Source organism: Pristis pectinata, chromosome 10, assembly GCF_009764475.1.
Source record: "Pristis pectinata isolate sPriPec2 chromosome 10, sPriPec2.1.pri, whole genome shotgun sequence".
Lineage (NCBI taxonomy): Eukaryota > Metazoa > Chordata > Chondrichthyes > Rhinopristiformes > Pristidae > Pristis > Pristis pectinata.
The window spans coordinates 66,761,288-66,778,084 of NC_067414.1; the positions used below are offsets into that span (position 1 = coordinate 66,761,288).

Consider the following 16,797-nt stretch of genomic DNA (forward strand, 5'->3'; position numbering starts at 1 on the left):
TGAAGATATGAATCCAGCCCAATATAACCAGAAGAAAATTAGAAAGAATATGGAATTATTTTGATTGGTTTGTTTTATATGTACTTGTTGGTCTATGCATGATAGTTTAGGGGGGAAACATGACCAAATGGTTGGTATTATCTCATAAGGTGTTAATGCATACTTTATTATTAACTTTTGATGCCTTTATAGTTAGTAGTATTGCTCTTAATTCATTAATGTATACTTAGTGTTTTTGTTTCTCCAAACAAATTATCTGTTAACATTGTTAAATGTTTTGCCCAACACATCAATATGTGATATGGTTGGAAGGTGTAGCTCTTTAAAATGCATGCCATTCCAGATTTTTAATACTATCATTGGATCTTCGATTGTTGTAAAATTGATTTGCGCACATTAACCAGAAGAAATGACAGGTATGGTTTTCATGATAAAGTATGTCCATGCCACTGTTTATTTGTTTCACATGGTAGCACAATTTCATTTTAACAGTTCTGGGTTTTGTTTTCTGCACAATTTCTTTTTGAATGATTTACGTATTGATTCATGACATTTATAAAAGCCATAACAAACATATAGGTACTGCACCGAACACTTTCACCAACATCTTGTTTACATTGCATACATAAACGGGAAAGGTTTGGTAAGCTTGTATTTGCTATCCTTTTATTAGAATAGATGAAGCATTGGTCTAGTTTAATAAAACATAGCTTTTAAGTTTCAAAATCCTTTATTAAGGTGTAATTTTCGAATTTCACCCAGTCACAAGAGTGTCTCGCCTGCTGAGAGTTCGTACTGAATATCAGTGTGGAATGTGTTCACATTTCTACTCTGTGCTCCCACTGCTAATTTTAAAGTTTTATTATTTGTCCATTTAACATAAAACCATCATGTTCTGCACTCAAAGATCTAAGTCACTAATTGGTGTATTGCAGGGGAAGTATTTTCAGATGTCCCCATGGTTTTACCCAAGAGTTTGCATTCAATCTTTTTATAATGTGGCCAATTTAGAATTGTTACTGAATTTGGAAACAGGCCCTGTGTAGAACTTATCTTCTCCAGGCAGGGAAAGCCAGCTGAATAGAACAAATGGATAGTGCAATCAGCAAGTTGAAATTAAAGGGAGGTGCACTTTCAAAGTCAGTACCGCATTTGCCCAGTTTCAAAATGACGATCAAGTATTTTTCAATCTTGGTCAGGGATAAGTGAGTGAGAATGCTCAGCTAGAAATTAAGTGAAAATAACTGACCGTAAAATAATAGATCTAGTGGGCATAGTGATGCAGCATTTTAACCCATTTTTAATATACATTGAAGGAATTACAAAGTGTGAAAATGAGCAAATAACCTGAAGGGCGGCATTCCCAGAGTACAGTAGCACGATATTTTTGACAGCAGGAAGTATGGCTGACACCATGCACGTGCTGTTTGACCTTGCAATAACCAAGAAACTCTATAATTTTAACACAATATGCAGTCAGATGTTGACACCCACTTTGGCATGTGGGTTGTGCACAAGTTAGTCAAGTCTGAATGACTGGTACAAGTTGCTACCACCTTGAGAGCACAATCTGGTAGTGTCAAAATACCTTGCTGGCCTAAGACTAAGAGCAATGTGGTTTGTCTCATGTCCAAGCAGGTGAATGAAATACTTATCTATCAAGCAGGGAATTATAAAATATTTTATAAAATTCTTTACGGTGGAAGGTAGAAATAAGAGTGAAGGAAAAGTAAATTAAAATGCAATGCAAAACAAAAATTGCATCCAAAAGAAAAGCATTTATATTAAGCTTGCCAGAAGAACACAATTGCAAGAAAAATACCAAGAATTATCTGAATGCATATGCATCAGTTACCAAATTATGTGTCTTCTATTATGATTCCAGTCTATGACTGTTAGTTTCCAGCTCAAATCAATGGTAGCGTAAAGAGCTGGAAGAAATGGTAATAGGAGTATGCCTTCAAGTCTTTAATAAGGTTTGTAACACAGTAGTTCAAGTCTCCTGCACATGCTATGCTGGCTTTGGGAACTTGAGCAAACAATTTTGTGATACTATGCCACAACTTTCTGCCAAGCACATGTTGATGCCAGTAATGTACAAGAGTAGATTTTTGAATCCCAAATTTCTGCTAATAATGAAATTTTGCTCAAAAATCACATGAATGGGGACTGTAGTTAGCAGTCTTCATTACTGTGAAGGATAACACATTTGGCTGTAGGCATCTCTCCTAAAACCTGAAACAGTAACAGCAATTGGTTGAGATGGTACCTAAAACTCTGGATATTTTTCTCTTTGAAACAATTGAGACTCTTGTGCAGACTGTACTTTTTTAAATTAGCAATATAAGGGGATAATGTTGGAAAGTCTTTTAATGTTGGTTTTCACATGAGTCACAGGCTATGGCACAGTACTACAATTAGTATTAGATCACAAGCCTAATTATTAGTTAAAGAAATCGGGCAGTAAAGAAAACAAGGCCTTGTACTAATGTAGTTTTACATTTTTCTTCTCTATTTGTAACAGCGTCAGTTGAAGTGTTTATAGGATTTGTATGAGTTCAAGCTAAACTACCATTAAGGTACCAGTGGAAAAGCTCTTAAAAAAATTAGTTTAAAAAGTCACTATCACCATTTCCTGGCAGCTGCTAGTGGACTTGTTGTAGGAAAGGTATAAACTAATGTTAGAGAATCTTACCTCTGGGTATTTTTAAATGTTCGCTAAAACTATGCACTCTTTTAGTCTGTTGAATCTTGAGTGTCCATGTTTGAGAAAGATGCTAATTATAAATGCTGAATCTATTACTTGTTAAAGATTGCTGCAGTTTTTTTTGAGGTATATTGGTCCTTGTGTTTTTAAGGGTTCAAAGAACTGAAAGAAAATTCAACAAAAATGAATGGTATTTGTGTCCAGTTAAAACAAATGAATTCGCATAATGCCTACTGTTTTTTTTCATCAGAATCTACTGCCAATATTTTCCAAAATTCCCATCTCCGATCTGCTACAATGTTTGGAGGAAAAAGTGATTTCTTATAAACATCAAAATTAAGTTTCATGCCTCGTAAGTGAAACACATTGCAAGCTCCAGTGGAACATGAACAATAATAGCATAATTTAATGCAACACGATACTAATGCACAGGCCTCTGAGGAATGAAGTTTATATGATAATGAAATTGCGCACACTTCACTTTTGGCAGTTTTTATATTAATTTAAACTTTTTTTGCATATGACATTCTCATGCACACAAGTGTTTCAACACAAGAAGCAAGTCCATTTAAAGGTAGTCCGAGCACTTTGTTTTCGAGTGTGTATGGATGTAGCTGCAGCTGCAAACTGAATGAAACATTTGAATTTTGTGCAGTCCATTATATGCATCAGAAATGGCTCACTTCTGAATGTCACATTGCAGGAGTAACACAATCGAAGGATCACTCTTTGCTGCTTCTTTGAATTCATCCAATGTAATCTGGTCGTCATTGTTCTTATCCATCTTACTGAAAATCTTGTCGACTCGTTGTTCTGGCGTTAAACCATCTTCATTCATTTTCATCATTATGACTGTTCCTACCATCTTATAAATAGCCTTAAAGTAAGAAAATAATTTAATATTGGTGTGGGGTGAAGGGTGCGATAACATATTTTATACCGGAAGGGTGCATAAAGCATTAATTCAGTACGAGACCCAAGAATAGGGAGGGTAGGAGAGGGAGGGGGTTGAAGGAGGAGAGGGATGAGGAGTGGATGGGGGAGTAAATGTATACTAACAAATATTAACTTACCTTGTCTAAAGGCAGATAGTTTTGCATCATCTGCTGGTTTGCTGCTGACCTCCAAATTACCTTGCATCCAAGCACTCAGTAGTACAAACTGACCTTGTGTATACCACCTGCAGATATTGCCTGTACATTAACTCGCTCACATATACATCACCCCATCAAGTATTCATGTACTGTGAAACAGTCTTGGGTCTTTGGCTTGTAGTGTCTCAAGAACAATTAAAATTGATCCCTCCTTTTTGTCAATTAAATTCTTGTTTGGACTGCAACATTTTGTTGATATATTTTTGCTTTTACCACAGGAAGAATTAACCAGAGAGGGTGATATATTTAATGTATAACAACAGGATTGTGATTACACAGGTTAACAGTGATTGATGAGCACCATCTACAGTGGTATATTTTTCTTACCTCTATGATCTCCAACATTTCGACTCGTGTTATTTTACCATCACCATCTAAATCGTACATATTGAAAGCCCAGTTTAGCTTCTGTTCAAAGCTGCCTCTTGAAGTGATAGAGAGAGCACAAATGAACTCTCTGAAGTCGATTGTCCCATCGCCATTTTTATCAAAGGTTCTGAAGGCATGTTGAGCAAACTTGGATGCATCTCCATATGGGAAAAACTGGAGAGAAAAAGAATGCAGTCATTAAGTAAAGAGTACAGATCCATATTCTTTTTCATGTTATGTTCCACCCAGCATGGATACGACATTCAACTCGTAGATCATGCTTGCTAGGAGTAATTCCAGATCATGATAAAAAATATGCTTCACATTCTGACCACGTTTTTTGTTAAGCTCAACTGGAGGTAATAAAGACAACATACTGGAGGTCTGGTTGAAAATGAATCACTGAATTAGAAATGCTGTGCCTAAGTCAGGTATCCCTCCTTTCAAGGAATCATCATTAATTAATTTGTTGAGATGCAGGTTCTAGTTGCATTATTTTGTTGTTCTTAAGTATTTTGCTTTAAAAAAAAATTAAGTGAAGTGCATAGTTGGTCTGCTTACAGCATTGAAGAAATAATATCAGTGACTATGTGAAGCTAATGTTCTACCTGTGTTCTGTTCACACCACTTCAAACTAGAAAAACAGAGGCTTCAAGTGCATGGAAAGGAAATGGGACACAAATGCAAGGATAAGCAGCTGTCAAGCAGCCAACAGATGTGATAAGGTCCACTGGCAACATCCAGCCTTGTAAATGGATCAAAGAAAATGGATTGGTTTTGCAGAACCATGTTTAGATTGTCAATAATTTTCTAATGCATTTTAGAATAGAAATGTGATTTCACAGAATCATTGAATAGTGCAACACACAAGATGGCTTTTACTGTCAACCAGATGGAATCTGTGCCATCACTTTGAAATTATCCATTTTAAATACAAACCAATTGGAGCTTCGATATAGTAATTCTCACCATATCCTCCCATTGATCAGCCACTTCTATCATGTTCAATCATTTCCTCTGTGCCAAAGATCATAACACAACACTTGAATTTTATAGTGTTGTTCTGAAATGCATCACATTATCATAGCATTCGCTTTTCAGAACACTGACTCATTATGTAATTTTACTAGATCAAGATAAAATCATGAGCAGGTTCATAGATTATGATATATTTACCTAATTTAAATACAGAGTCACAGAGCAATACAGCAGTGTGCTATTTTACGTGCAGCCAATAAAGAGTAGGGTCAAGCAGAGCAGCCATTTTGGAGTGGCCATTGTGAGAGTGGGCCAGCTCGGTGGTGGGGAGCTGAGGTTTTGGCTCAGGAGGCTTCGGCATGAAAAGGCTGAGTAAGTCGCCCAGGTGCTGAGAGTGACAGCAGATTTTTAAAAAGACTTCGGTGAGGAGGCACAGGTAAAAACAGGTAGGTTTCAGTCAATGGGTATCCATTGGAAAGGTTGTCAACTGGATTCGAAATTGGCTGAGTGGGAGAAGACAGAGAGTGGTTGTGGATGGTTGTTTCTCAGATTGGAGGCCTGTGACTAGTGGTGTGCCTCAGGGATCTGTGTTGGGGCCATTGTTGTTTGTTGTATATATCAATGATCTAGACGATAATGTGGTAAATTGGATTAGTAAGTTTGCGGATGACACTAAGATTGGAGGTGTAGTGGACAGTGAGGAAGGCTTTCAAAGCTTGCAGAGGGATCTGGACCAAATGGAAAAATGGTCCAGAAAATGGCGAATGGAATTTAATGCAGACAAGTATGAGGTGTTGCATTTTGGAAGGACAAATCAAGGGAGGACATACACAGTAAACGGTAGGGCACTGAGGAGTGCAGAGGAACAAAGGGATCTGGGAGTTCAGATACATAATTCCCTGAAAGTAGAGTCACAGGTAGACAGGGTTGTAAAAAAGGCTTTTGGCATCCTGGCATTTATAAATCAAAGTATTGAGTATAGGAGTTGGAATGTTTTGGTGAGGTTGTATAAGTCATTGGTGAGACCAAATTTAGAATATTGTGTGCAGTTCTGGTTGCCGAACTACAGAAAGGATGTCAGTAAGATTGAAAGAGTGTAGAGGAGATTTACAAGAATGTTGCCGGGTCTTCAGGAGTTGAGTTATAAGGAAAGATCGAGCATGTTAGGACTTTATTCCCTGGAGTGGAGAAGAATGAGGGGAGATATGATAGAGGTTTATAAAATGATGAGGGGCATAGACTGGGTTAATGCAAGTAGGCTCTTTCCACCTAGATTAGGAGAGATAAGTATGAGAGGACATGGCTTTAGGGTGAAAGGGGAAAGGTTTAGGGGGAACATTAGAGGGAACTTCTTCACTCAAAGAGTGGTGGGAGTGTGGAATGGGTTGCCATCTGATGTGGTAAATGCGGGCTCGCTCTTAACTTTTAAGAGTAAATTGGATAGATACATGGACGAGAGAGGTCTGGAGGGGTATGGGTTGGGGGCAGGTAAATGGGACTAGCCAAATAATGTTTCGGCACAGAATAGAAGGGCCGAATGGCCTGTTTTCTGTGCTGTAGTTTTCTATGGTTTTATTTTGTTGTTGATCCTTAGTACTTGATTCAGTGTAGCCAGGATGGCAGTCAGGGCAGTGGAATGCTCCTCCTGCAAAATGGAGGATGAGCTCGTGGGAAGTCAGGGAACCTCATGGTCTCCCTGATGACAACATATGTGGGAAGTGCACCCAGCTGCAGCTCCTGACAGACCGAGTCAAGGAACTGGAGCTGGAGTTGGATATACTCAAGATCATCCGGGAATCTGAGAACAACATAGATGAGACTTTAACTGAGGTGGTCACACCCAAGGTACGGGCTTCAGAGAGATGGGTGACCACCAGGAAAAGTAAGGGGAGTAGGCAGCCAGTGCAGGGTTCCCATGTGGCCATTCCTCTCACTAACAGGTAGACCTCTTTGGATACTGTTGAGAGGGATGTTCTTTTAGGGGCTAGCAGCAGTAGTCAGGTCTCTGGCACTGTGACTGGCTCTGAGGCTCAGAGGGAAAGGGTGCAGCCAGACAGAGCAATAGTGATAGGAGACTCAATAGTGAAGGGAACAGACAGGAGATTCTGTGGCTGCAGAAGAGATGCCAGGATGGTGTGTTGCCTCCCAGGTGCCAGGGTCAAGGATGCTTCTGAGCAGTGCAGAAAATACTCGAGGGGGAGGGTGAACAGCCAGAGGTCGTTGTACATGTTGGTACAAACGACATAGGTAGGGTAAGGGATGACATCTGCAGAATGAGTATAGGGAGTTAGGTAAGTTAAGAAGTAGGACCTCGAGGGTAGTGATCTCTGGATTACTCCCACTGCCATGTGCTAGCGAGGTCAGAAATAGGACAGGCCAGATGAATGCGTGGCTGAGGAGCTAGGGCAGGGATTCAGGTTCTTGGACCATTGGGGTCTCTTCTTGGGTAGAGGTAACCTGTACAAGAGGGATAGGTTGCACTTGAACCAGAGAGGGACCAATATCCTTGAAGGGAAATTTGCTAATGCTACATGGGAGGGTTTAAACTAGATTGGCAGGAGGGTGGGACTCTGAGCAGGAGCAAGTCATGGGATAAAGCAATAGCCAGCAAGAGCAAGTTTAATAATCAGGATAGTCAGGGGCACAGTAATGGCAGGGAAAGGAATACTCTGTTAAACTGCATTTATTTCAATGCATGAGGTTTAACAGGTAAAGCAGACAAACTCAGCATGGATTAGCTCTGAGGACTGGGATGTTTTTGCCATAAGAGAAACATGGCTGAGAGAAGGGCAGGACTGGCAGCTCAATATTCCAAGACACAGTTGCTACAGGGGTGACAGAGGTACAGGTAAGCGAGAACGGGGTGTTGCCTTCTTGATAAGGGAGGATGTAACAGCAGTACTTGACATTTTTGGGGCATCGTCCAGTGAGGCCCTATGGGTAGAACTTAGAAACAAGAAGGGGAGGGTCACTCTAGTCAATATATAGAGAGCCCTACTCAGGAGGGTGCAGTACTGGACCTCCACTTAGGGAATGAGGTAAGACAAGTAACAGAAATGGCAATCAGGGGCATTTTTGTTCTAGTGACCATAATTCTATTAGTTTTAAGATGGTGATGGAAAAGGATAGGACAGGTCAACAGGTTAGAGTCCAAAACTGAAGCAGAGCTAATATTGGGGGAATTAGGCAGGATCTTGCAGAGGTTAATTGGGTGAGCCTGTCTGGAGGGAAAGAAATGAATAGCAAGTGGGAGACTTTTAACAATGTGAGTCCAGGAGCAGCATGTTCCTGTTAGGGTGAAGGGTAAACCTGGCAAGGTTAGGGAACCCTGGCCCACAAGGGATATTGAGGCTCTGGTCAAGAGAAAGAAGGAAGCAAACATTGTGTTTTGGAGGTCGGGGACAAATGAATTCCTTGATGACTATAAAATGATTAAGAATACTCGAGGGAAATCAGGAAGGCAAAGAGAGGGGATGAGATGAATTTGGTAGGTAAGGTTAAGGAAAATCCCAAGAGGTTCTGTAGTTATATTAAGAGTAACAGGGTGGCTAGGGAGGGAGTAGGTCCCCTTGGAGATCAGCAGGGCCGCTTATGTCTCGAGCTGCAGGAGATGGGTGGGACTTTTAACGAATATTTCTCCTCATTGTTTACTGAGGAGAAAATCATAGTTGCTCAAGAGATAAGGGAAACTAGTGAAGCCGTTTTGGAGGAAATTCAGGGAACTACAGGCCGGTCAGTCTGACATCAGTGGTGAGGAAGTTACTGGAGGGAATTCTGAGGGTCAGGATCTACCAGCATTTGGATAAACAGAGTCTGATCAGGAGGAGTCAGCATGGCTTTGTGTGTGGAAACCTTTGAGTTTTTTTTTTGAAGGGGTAACCAAAAAAGTAGCATGTCATATATCGTGTGTATCCATATGTGCATATATGCACATGTGTATACGTCAATAAGATAAGATCTTTATTAGTCACGTGTACATTGAAACACACAGTGAAATACATCTTTTGCGTAGAGTGTTCTGGGGGGGGGGGGGGGGCAGCCCACAAGCGTCGCCACGCTTCTGGCGCCAACATAGCATGCCCACAACCTCCTAACCCGTACGTCTTTGAAATGTGGGAGGAAACCCACGCAGTCACGGGGAGAACGTACAAACTCCTTACAGACAGTGGCCAGAATTGAACCCGGGTCGCTGGCGCTGTAAAGCGTTACGCTAACCGCTACACTACCATGCCTGCCCCTCATGTACATTATAAAAGTGAATCATATATTGTACCAATCATGTTTGAAAACATTTAAGCATTATTACAAAATACCAGCAATCAATATGACTAGTACAAATTCCTGGTCAAACTATGACCAATAACCTTTAGGTGGCAGAGGTTAAGGGAAATGCATCAGTACAAATCCAACCCCTTTTCAAGTCCATATATACCACATCAACTGCATTTCTCTCATTGAATTTTACTGTTACAGGTCATCCCCAGGCTATGGCAGGGTCTGTTCCTGTGAACTGCTCGCAACCCGAACAATTTGCAAGTCGGAAATGTGGCCATGAGCTGAGCACTGCAGCAGCTGGCAAATCCATCCCACTGGTCTCCCAAACATTTGTCCGTTATGTACGGACTGTACGCAAGTCAGGCATTTATTAGCTGGGGAGGAACTGTACTTCAAAAACATAATTCTGGAATTAGTTACACGCAAAATGCCTTTTGCACAAGTGCAAAGTTGAAAGTGACCACAACTTCCAGGATTCAAATTTGGAAGTACAGGAAAACTGACCATATATAATGTACAGATGTAAAATAGGGTTTCTTACTAATCACTGGTGCCAACATTTCTGAGATGGAATGGGGCACAAGTTATGATGGTAGTGCTGCTCTGCTGGCTCACTGGCAAATACAGAGTTGCACTGGGAGATCAGATGTGTTAGCATCTTACTCCTAGCTTGCCTTGTACATCCGTACATACTCAGTGAAACATGGAGACTAAGGTGTGCTGAGCAACTAATGGCAGACGACCGACAGTTGCAGAGGGAACTGCTGGCTAAAAAAGTATACATGATCTAGCCCAATGTAACTGAAGTAAGTTGTTCATCAGTTTTATATCCACAGTAGTTAAAAACAGGACAAGTATATCTATAAACAAAGTGTAATGCCTCAGTACACTTTAAAGAACAATATAAATTATTGTTCTTTGTTTACAAAGTGTCTAATAGAAGTACATGGAAAACAGTGTAGAAAGTAAGCAAAAGAAATCTGACCTGAAATGTTCCGCTGAAATTTCTGGCCAAGAGTTCAAATCAAGAAATCATAATTTTACTTACAGAGACTTGTTCACATAGGAATATCCAACATTGAATGATGTTGTCTGCTTGAAGGTGGGAAATCCAATATGCACAAACATTTAAAACAATACTCTATTGCATTATTATTTTTGGATTGACTTTCACAATAATAATAAAGACAAGCCCAAAGAGAAAGCTTTTAAGAGAGGTTTTTAAAGAAAACATTGTCAGGTGGGCATATTTTTCTGCTTTTATAGCAAATGTTCAGTTTTGATCTACTTGTTCAACAGAATGCAATGCTACATTTGCAAAATGTTTGTATTCTCAGTTCCATGGATCAAAGTTTGGAAAGAGATTTCTCAAAAATTCATTGAAAACATAGACAAAAATATCACATTTAAAGCACCTTGTTGACCACAGTATTTTCCTTCATTTGGGGAAACCCAGCATTCCTGAACTGACCCAAAACATGGAGTGAACATTGGAGTCAAGGATTCAGAGGTGCTATGAAGTTGCATCTTTTAGTAAATCATGTCATTGAAAAGCAAAAAAGAACAGTTGGCACTGGAAATTAACCAAAAATGTGGAGAACAAGTGGGTTTGGATGAAAAGTCATTGACCTAAAATGTTGACTCCCTTTTATCTCACCAGCAGCTTTTTACAGCAAACAGTGTTAATTGGAAATGTTAGCTCATGAGTGATACTACACCGTATGTGTGCCATAATGAAACCAAAAGGTACTTTTCAGCTGGGCTTGCAGCACAAAACTTGAGTATAGAAACTGTTAGGCTTAGTGATTGTAGATGTTGGAAACCAGTGGGTCGGGGATCATTAAAGATCTTGGGGAAATTTAGAGATCATGGTTAAGGTCAATATAAGCAAAGGCTTAATCTCTTAACTAGTGTAGAAGAATACTGAAATAAACTAAAGTGAACGACAGAAGAAATAGGGCAAACGAATCAATTTAGAGTCAGACAAAGAGGTGAGAAGGAGTGAATTAATAAGAGGAAGAATGCAGTTTACAGAATATTGCTTGTGAACAATAATTATGCCTTGAAGGGTTATGTTATGCAATATAACTGTTCTCAGAGCTGCAACAATGTTTTGCAGAATGTTCCGGGGGACTATCTGTGAAGAACCTTTGAACAAACACACACTTTGCTGAGTGTGCAGGGTTGTACATGTGGACAATGTACGTTGTTAGGGGTTAAAGCCGATTGAGCACACATTCTTTAGAGAAATAAAATCAAGTATTTAAAAGAAATGCAAGTGGTAGCATTTGTGTATCATTTTCTAAAAGTAAAGTGAGGCGTGTGTGAAATACATCATCTTGACCTGGGCACAATAAAGCCAACAGCTCTCTGGCATGATCAGGAACAGTGGAATACCCAGTGAGTACATCCTGACAGTTGCATAATAGACATGATATTCATTAAATACCAGATATGACATTGACAGAGCCATTTCCTCATTTTATAAATGCTCCAACAATTTTCATTGCAAATATATTGCAGTGCTAGTGACGATGTGAATGTGTGGACAGCTGCCCACATCGCTGCATTGGTTTCTAAATTAGACTGGAGACAAGGAAAAATCCAATGATTGAGAGATTTGGGAATGAGAACTGCATAATTTCCTTTCCAAGTATACTAAACTTAACATATCCTGCTTCTAGTTATTCATACTATATTCCAGAATAATAATTTGATAAATCTGTTGAAACAGCATTATATCCTAAAGCTATTTACTTTCCAACATGAACAGATGTGTAAGTAGCAAGATACCAAGGTAGATAAAAATAATCTATGAAAAATATCAATTGGAACAATTCAGTATTTGCAGGAATGAGACACCCAAGCTTTATTGCTTCCTTTACGAACATTTACGATCGGGACACAGGTCAGAAGCATCAATCATTAAAGTTGTTATCTTTGATATCAATTTCCAGCCCTAAAGTGATGGCACAGGAATAATTCAGAAAAAAAACAATGCAATTTCGATAATTTTATGTGGTCTTTTGTGGAAAATGGCAGAGCAGCAGGTTCATCCAGCAATTTGCAGAGAATCTGATCTCTAAATAAATAGCTGGACTTTTAACAAATTAATAAATGGTAAATGGCATCCTAGCAATCTCTTCCCCATAATAAACAGAATTTCCAAAGTTTCTGTTTCCAGTAATTTGCCAGAGCTTTCTCTTGCACACAGTTTTATTACAGAATACTGTACTTGTTTTTGTGGGTGAATAACATTCTTGAACAATAATAACTAAATAAAATCTGATTTTTTAAAAATATAACTAAACAGATTTATTCACTCTTGTTGAGTTCTTTGATGGTAATAAAACAAAAAGGAATATGTTGTTCAAATCACTGTGTTTGTATTATTCAGAGCCTCCGATAACAAGTTACTTCATCTCACTGCCATGTCCAGAAGTTTGAACTGATGTATGGGATTGTGTTGAGGTGTTATGAATATGCGAAGCATAAACAAAAGTATCAGCTCTGAAAGCATATGAAGGTTGCAAATGTGACCAGCTGAGCCAGAATGCCTTCAGCCAAACTCTGCCCAGCAACATTGACCAATCGGTGTAGTCTGCCACAACGACAGGCAATTTGATTTCTTGACCCTCAAGAAATAGCGCGCATCTTTCCAAGTGCCTTCAGTGGTTTAGTACCATTTTGCTGATGGTTAATGGGATCTTGCTGAATCTCTGATTATATGCATCTCACCCTATAATTAAGCATACTACAAAAACATTTTTTATCCATTTCAAGATGTTGGTTACTTACTCTTGAAATAATTGTTTTTTTTTGGCAATTACTTAATTATTTAAATACTAATCTAAGTTCACTCCGTGTGGTCTTCATTCATCTCCATATTAGGCAGAGTACCCATCTGAGATTAATTCATAAATTTACTTCCTTGCTGCTTGGATACTGGTGGATTGCTACTATCTGTACTCATTGTGTTTGGTTGGCATTTGCAAACTCATGCTGAGTGTCACTTTGTCTATTCAGGACAGATCACAGTTTCAGTAGTGGCACAGGTGAGCTGAGTAGTTGCCTTGACAATGATAACAGGGTTTCCCACCACTTTCATTCATGTGATCCAGACCCAATACAGAAGATACTGCCATAGCCAATGGCATACACACAGCATGAACATCTACATCTTCCACTGAAGTGAACTCCCTTGTGTTCTTTGACACCATTTCACAGCAATAACGTTCTTACAGGTGTCATCAAATGGAAGTTCTTGTATAATTAAAAAACTAGCCTGAACAAGTTCATCAGACGTATGGGTTAGGAAGTTGTGGGCATGCTACGTTGGCGTCGGAAGCATGGCGACACTTGCAGGCTGCCCCCGGAACACTCTATGCAAAAGATGTATTTCACTGTGTTTCGATGTACATGTGACTAATAAAGCTATCTCATCCTCGTCCATTCACAAATTGATCCCGTGGTGTGGGGTCTTTGAAAATCCCAAAATTACAGCACTGTGGAAAATTCTTCAGCTCAATAACATGATCCCCTACAGCTTCTCCAGGCTTTTGAGTGGTGGTCTAGCATTCATAGTTTCTTAAAATTTCTGGGGATATTGGGTAAAATTGGGTTGCATAACATTAGCACAACCTCATTGAATGAGGCATTGATGATTCCATAAAAATATTAAATTAACCAATCCTACTAAAAAAATTTTTTTTATATAGAGAATAACTTTTGCTCACAAATGGCTTCATTTTGTTCATTATTACTTTCTCCTGCTACTTCTATAATATTATTAATGCAGACAAACTTTTCCATTCACTCCATATATTCTAAACACTTAGCACAAATTGGCACAATTATGTAATCTTCCAGTGTATTCACTGACAGTTTGATCTGCCAGTTTCCCCAAGCTCTGGTTACACAGTTGCTTAAGCCTAGTTCTGCTCTATCAGATTTATTGTGCTTTTGTTGTGAGGTTTCCAAACTCACTCAGCCTAACTTCCTGTAGTCTGAGCTATTGTAGCCTGGCATCCTCATTGGTACCTAGATTCTCTGTTTAACTGTACTGTGAAGTATTAAACAAACTGAACAAGATTCAGGAGCTCCGAGGAGTGTGATGAATAAATATTCTTACACAGAAATGAAACATATAGTCATGTTCCTGACAGTCTTTAATAGAACCATTTCTCTTTTTGACATAAATTAATGATTTCAAAATTATGTCCTGTTTACTCATGTCTAAGTTTTTGCACAACATAAATTTTGAAGTGTAGTGGAAATGACAAACAAACTTACCTAATTTTGCATGAGATAATAATGATGATTTGCCCTCTTGAACTACTGCAATCATGTAGTGAAAATCTTTTGCCATAGCAGCAGACTTCAGGACAGCATGCACTAGTGAAACAAGCAGGTATTTGGCAGAGAAGTATGGAATAATGCATTTTGGTAGGAAAATTCAGGAGAAAGCAATGAGAACTAAATTATACAATTTTATGAGGGGAGCAGAGAGATACAGCTATTATTGCACACAAATCTTTGAAGATGGAAGCATGAGTTACAAAGTCATTTTAAAAAAGCAGGTGGGATGCCTGTCTTTATTCAAAGAAAATTAAAGCAGGAAAGCAGTACTAAGTTTTTATAAATTATAGCTTTAGGCTCCAGCTAGAGTATTGTCCTCATTTCTCGGTGCCATAGCTTAAAGATGTCAAAGCCTTAGAGTGGATGCACAAGGAATTTACTAGAAACAAACCAGGAAGAGGAAGTGGAGTTTCTTGAAGGAGGCATACCAGTCTGGTTTGAGTGGCTCCAGAGCCACAGCAAAATGGTTGACGCTTAACTATCCTCAGTTTTGGTCTAACAAGCAACTTCATTGTACAACATCACTATGACAACAGACTTTCACCACATGACTGTAGTGGCTCTCATTATCCCATGGGCAATTAGGTATGGTCTAGGTGATTCTGCAGATTTTCCACAGAAAATGCCTGTGCACAAATTTAAACACTTAATCCAGTGGGAGATGGGTTGACAACTAGAGGACAGAACTGGACCATATGTGACAAGAGGTTTAAAAAAAATATATATATACATTTTCATTTGGAACGTACCAGTCTGAAAGGCTATAGATTCAATAATGACTTTCAGAAGTATATTTAGTGAACACTTGGAGAGTGAGAAGAACTGCTGGACAATGGGGAAAAGATTGAGGGACTGGTAAGCTGTGTCAAAGATTGAATGACCTCTCTTGATGCTATACCATTCAATGATTCTGTAAGAAGTGGAATCAAGGGCTTAACAAATTCAACTATTTCCATATTTTACAATCTTAGTAGAGGACTGTATACTGTGTTAGGTGGATATTGATTATTATTGATCTTTCTTCACTACAGATACATTTCCTGCACAAGTAGGGTAACCAAACTAAGTAAGCCCTTCACTCTACTCATTTCTAAGGAAGGGTCACTGACCTGAAACATTGACTAGCTTTTCTTTCCACAGATGCTGGTTGATTGGCTGAGTTCTTCCAGCATTTCTGTTTAGGTTTCAGATTCCAGCATATGCAGTCTTTTGTTTTCTATTTGCTTGTCAATCAAACTATGTGAACATGATTCTTTTGACTGTGTAAAATATCGAATACAATGGTCTTGTAGGAGACCACAATGCCAATTCATTTCTCTTTAGATCAAAAGCACAATATATCAAAAATATTTTAAGAAACAATGTAGAGATGGAGGAAGGTCAAATTGAAGGTGTGCATCATAAATAATGTTCTGTGGAAAATCTACAGAAGCACCCAGAGATGAAATATGGATCTGCTACGTACAGCCAGCTAACGGGATTCAGAAATTGGGATTCATATTTTCAGGACAGTAAGGGCTGGGAGACGGTGGGTGGGGAAAAAGAGGGAGGGGTAGGTGCTACACCAGCAGGATTCTTTTAGTTGGCAAATAAATCTAGTCATCCCATTGACAAGTCAAGTGTAATTGGCATTAACATTTTGCTCAATTTTACATGTTTTCAATTGTTTACTAGCATTTTAAGGGCTTATTAATTTTTTTTTAATTAAATCTATTTGGACAGTGTTTAGGTATTTGGCTATCAGAAAGATTTGAAAACAATTCCAGAAGTCTGGGGTGGGCCCTCAGGCCTGTTTGCAATACAGAACCCATCCACCTTGCAAGATGACTCTAAGATCAAAAGGAACTCACTAGGCCCTCTACAAACAGAAGAAGTTAGTGCAACCAGGCAGGCACTGTGGCTGGTGAGTTTATGTAGCAGGATAGATCTGAGACAATCTGACCCATTATCAATTTT

General features: G+C 39.0%; 1 protein-coding gene across 1 annotated transcript in view; it reads right to left on the reverse strand.

Moving 5' to 3' along the window:
- Positions 1–419: 419 nt before the first annotated feature.
- The window catches only part of vsnl1a (visinin-like 1a), a 107,305-nt gene continuing 90,927 nt past the window's right edge, over positions 420–16,797 (reverse strand). Inside the window, 2 exon segments of the mRNA XM_052025431.1 lie at positions 420–3,584; positions 4,189–4,404. Coding sequence (XP_051881391.1) covers positions 3,387–3,584; positions 4,189–4,404 — 414 coding nt within the window. The 3' untranslated portion in view covers positions 420–3,386.